Below are 4,648 nucleotides of genomic sequence, written 5' to 3'. Positions count from 1 at the left end.
TACATGTGTTTGTCTTTATCTAACAAAAAATGCAAGTAACAATCCAAGTTAAAAGAATTTATTTACAGGTAAACATTTCAACTTTAGCATACTTAGTTGGCATTACATTGAAGTGTTGATAGGTGTAGCCAGTCTTTTCTTGGGTGTGTCCACCTGTAGACAAGACATTTTAGTTAAAGGTTCACAAAACAATTTTACACTTACAATTAATCTTTGTAAAATACACTTAGAAAAAATGAAAACTGGGGGAATAAACACTTAGAAAATAAAATTAGAAAAAAGATGGGGGAATAAACACTTAGAAAATAAAATTAGAAAAAAAGATGGGGGGAATAAACACTTAGAAAATAAAATTAGAAAAAAAGATGGGGGAATAAACACTTAGAAAATAAAATTAGAAAAAAAGATGGGGGAATAAACACTTAGAAAATAAAATTAGAAAAAAAGATGGGGGAATAAACACAGAAAATAAAATTAGAAAAAAAGATGGGGGAATAAACACAGAAAATAAAAGAAAAAAAGATGGGGGAATAAACACAGAAAATAAAAGAAAACAAGATGGGGGAATAAACACTTAGAAAATAAAATTAGAAAACAAGATGGGGGAATAAACACTTAGAAAATAAAATTAGAAAACAAGATGGGGGAATAAACACTTGGAAAAAAAATTAAACTGGGGAGAATAAACACTGGGAAAAAAAGGGGGAATAAACACCAAGTAAAATTAGAAAAAATGGGGAATAGACACTTAAAAAAAATTTGGGAATAAATACTTAGAATTCCTGCTCTAACATTAACTGAGATCCTTCTTACCTTAAAGATTTAGTCCAAGAGCTGTGGAAATGAATGGCCAGTGAAACATCACCATGATGATTTAGGCTTTTATTTAATTTGGATTTTCAGAAGTACAGAGACACCATATGATTCAAGTGGGCAACTTGCGACGAAGATCTCTCAGGCCTACATGCAAAAAAAAATAGCAAAAGTTAGAATGGAGATTCAACTTTTTTTTTCGGGGTGGGGGGTTAGTTTTACCTCGATCTGGCACAGTCTCCTCTTCTATAACCTCAATAGTGCTCTAGGCATGGTAGAAGAGCTGCATCTTGGTGCTAAACAGGGAAAATTTGCACACAAAAAAAGCATAAGTTAGCATATATAGAGCCTGGAGATTCAACAGATAGGCTTAGTTGTTTTTTGGGGAAGTAGTTTTATCTTGATGCTAAACAGGGAAAACTTGATTTAACCAAGGTATTTGGGCTTTGCCAAACAATTATGGGATGGAGAAATCTTACAAGAAATTTAATTAACGATCAAGATAAAAAAGGAAAATTAGTTAGCGAGTGCCAAGTGCTATTTTTTCTTTTCCAGACAAGGCGATTAAATATACAGACTGACGTTAACAGCTAGGACAAGGGTGTCAAACCCGGGTTGGTTCGCGGGTCGCAATAACGTCAACTCGATTTCACATGGGCCGGACCATTTTTGAAATATTTTGATATTTTTTTTCTATTTAAATTGGATTAAAAATAACTATCAAAATCCCTAAACATTCAGTTTTTATAGATCTAAAAAAAAACTGAGCTTTTTTTTTCTTCATGAGGGAAAATATCTTCTAATAATTTGTTTTTCATTTCAAAAGGAAATAAAATATTTTGGGGAATATGTTCAATATTAGCGTGGAAAACAGATTTTTTTAATATATTTATTTTTAGATTTTACTAAATGCTTTTTGAACTAAAAACACAAGAAAAAAAGGACTAAAAAATTACAATTATTTATTTAAAAAGGGGAAAATGAGGAAATATAATATACATGTATAATCTTCATTTGAATTTGATCCTAACAGAAAGTCGGCACTCATGATTTACTTTCTCGGGCCGCACAAAATGACGCGGCGGGCCAGATTTGGCCCCCGGGCCGCCGCTTTGACACCAGTGAGCTAGGATTAAGTTGGCTTCATAGTTTTGTATACGGCGATTAAATATACAGACTGACGTTAACAGCTAGCAGAAAGTTGGCTTAACAGTTTTGTATAAGTGTTTTTTTTGGGTAAAAACAGAACCATTACAAATCGGCAACTGGTGTTTAGCACTCGCAATGAAAACTATCATTACTTACAACACAACAGAAACTAACTAGTGAGCAATTTACCCAGCAAACTGTCGGTTGATGTCTCGGCATTGTTTGATTAAATTTAAAGTCTTGCTACACGACTCAATAATGGAGAGAAAACGGATAACATAGTTTTTAAGCCAGATCGTGACGCTAACGCTAATGCTAACTAGTAACATACGGCACAAAGCCCAAACTTAAATTGTCGACGGTGTGTTAAACCTGGCATTAAACTAAGAGATTTGTTGGCATTTTGGGCTCAATCGATTGCTGAAAAGTCTCCCGATAGCGTGATAAAAACGCATTTAGGCCAGTGAATTGCTCCTATTCCTTACCGTTGGCGTGCTCGTCGGCTGTCAGCTTGGGCAAGGATTCCAAAAGGAACGGTTACTGCGCATGCGCTTAATTAACTCGGGTGCGTCTACAATAGGCGTAACCACGCCCATATTGTCCCGCCGCATTGAAAGTGGAAAAGATAGTGGCTTGATTACCGCGCTCCAAGAGGTGGTTTGTCCTCCCAACTCATTGTCTGTTTTGAAGATGACGTAGATTAGTCGTGAGTTTTGTGGCCTTGATGCTATAAAACAGTACGTCATAGTAAGCCAATTTCACCAAATATTGAGTAATATTTGACTTAGTATTTTACATCAACTCACCATTATTCCAAGCCATCTGACTCCATTAAAAGTTTAAAATTTGACACAAAAAGAATGCTTCATTGTATTGTATACAGTGGCGGTCGGTGCATTTGCTCGTAGCGCCTTCAACGTATCAATCCAACCCTCAAAAACTATTTTATGGCTATAAAACCTCTACTGCAGCTAGAACTGCGACACATAAAAATAATCAATAAATCAATGCACAAAAATGGGGTAAAATCCACTTCCTAGCAGCAGTTCATGATTAAATAAAAATACTGGAGCTTTTCAGACATTAAAACCAGGCCATGGGGGCGATTTTCCCGGGAAAAGACAGCGATGAACGTCAATGGCGTACGGGCAAAAATGATGTTATTATACCGGGAAAGGTAACAGTTGTACAAATGAAGCACTTTGAATAAAAAAAAGCTTAAAAACAATTAAAACAAATACAGTAACTGTAAGAAGAAACAAAAGCATTTTTTTGAAAATTATAATGCTGCCACCCAGTGGCTGCTATGATGCCAGACAGTGTATACAAGTCCAGGGTAAAAGTTCACCATGTATTTATCTATCTATTATTTACACTAACATACTTGAGTATAACTCACTAAGAGCTGGCTGCTTTAATTTTCAACCTTCTCTTCCTTCAATCACACGTTGGAGGAAGTCAAACATGGTGCATTGGGCGAGCGGAAGAAATCGCTGCTGCAGAAGCCCTCCTCCGATAAGTGCCCGTATTCGTTATTGTAAAAGGTTTGAAAGAAATGCGGATGTGCGGAGACGGTCGAGCCGAAGGACGCCGTCAGAGGTTCGGTGCTGCTGCTGCTGCTCATGCGTCTAAAGTTGGGACACCAAAATGATTTAAAAGTCAACAAATCTGTGTGTTTAAATAGTATTATGGTGGAAATTCATGATAGGGAAGAGGACAACACAAGATGCTGGATACTGAACATTTGTAGAAATAAAGTTTTTGCATGATTCACCTTTTTGACACTGCTCCCTTGTGCTTGCGTTCAAAGCGTTCGAACTCATCCGAGGCTAAAACCATCCCGCTGTCTGTTTGGTTATCCTGAAGAAAGAGTCACATGAAATTCTGTTGAGCTTGTTAAAAAAAACACAGAAGTCCTTATTCAAACAGCAAGTCTAAATGAATTGCACATCATTGGCCGTCCATGGCACCTAAACATAAACTTTCCCTTTCAGCCCTATCGTTTGTTTCAAATGCATTTTTAGCTTCAGTCACTTTTCCAACTTTATTCTGAACACACTTTGAAGATGGTCACTTTTGACATTAGCAACTTCAGCATCTCTTCTAACTCCAAATCTTTCCTGCAGCGTGGTGACCTCTTGAAAAGTGAATCAGCTTTAAGGGTGAAAGCGATGGCATGTCTATTTTCACAAAGTACATCTTAACAAAAGGATGAAAAGTTCTTACCTGAGTGTTCGTCTGAGGGTGAATTTCTAATGGCAACTCTTCAAACGTCTTCACTCTGGGCTGACATGTCTTTGAGGCTCCCACAAGCACGCAGCCACCAAAGGGCACGCAGTTATAATATCTGCTCAGGAGACGAAAAAGAGGTCAACACACCGATTACGTGACCGATCGTCAAAATGAGACTCAAATAAAAACCTCAGGTGACTTATTCTGCTTCAAGTACATATCTCAACTCATCTTCTGAACCGCTTTATCCTCATTAGGGTCGCAGGGGGTGCTGGAGACAATCCCAGCTGTCTCCAGGCCAGCCGATCGCAGGGCACAAGGAGATGGACAACCATGCACACTCACCCATACCCATACCCAATTTAGAGTGTCCAATCAGCCTACCATATATGTTTTTGGAATGTGGGAGAAAACCGGAGTACCCGGAGAAAACCCACACAAGCAACACGCCAAA

At 37.6% G+C, this 4,648-nt stretch overlaps 1 protein-coding gene and 1 long non-coding RNA gene across 3 annotated transcripts in view; both read right to left on the bottom strand.

Moving 5' to 3' along the window:
• Positions 1–42: 42 nt before the first annotated feature.
• On the bottom strand, positions 43–2,586 carry LOC144082014 (uncharacterized). The gene is made up of 4 exons (XR_013303109.1): positions 2,448–2,586; positions 1,036–1,109; positions 814–960; positions 43–153 (listed from the first exon to the last, which is right to left on the bottom strand). It is a non-coding gene; the product is annotated as an uncharacterized LOC144082014 (long non-coding RNA).
• Positions 2,587–3,105: 519 nt separating this feature from the next.
• The window catches only part of flt4 (fms related receptor tyrosine kinase 4), a 43,199-nt gene continuing 41,656 nt past the window's right edge, over positions 3,106–4,648 (bottom strand). For both annotated transcript variants that reach the window (XM_077610215.1, XM_077610216.1), the window contains 3 exons: positions 4,189–4,309; positions 3,737–3,822; positions 3,106–3,590 (listed from right to left, as the gene is read on the bottom strand). In XM_077610215.1, coding sequence (XP_077466341.1) covers positions 3,404–3,590; positions 3,737–3,822; positions 4,189–4,309 — 394 coding nt within the window. In that variant the 3' untranslated portion in view covers positions 3,106–3,403. The remainder of the gene's footprint in view (positions 3,591–3,736; positions 3,823–4,188; positions 4,310–4,648) is intronic.

Source organism: Stigmatopora argus, chromosome 9, assembly GCF_051989625.1.
Source record: "Stigmatopora argus isolate UIUO_Sarg chromosome 9, RoL_Sarg_1.0, whole genome shotgun sequence".
Lineage (NCBI taxonomy): Eukaryota > Metazoa > Chordata > Actinopteri > Syngnathiformes > Syngnathidae > Stigmatopora > Stigmatopora argus.
Note: the sequence above shows the minus strand (reverse complement) of the source record. Positions and strands in the feature narration are given on the sequence as shown.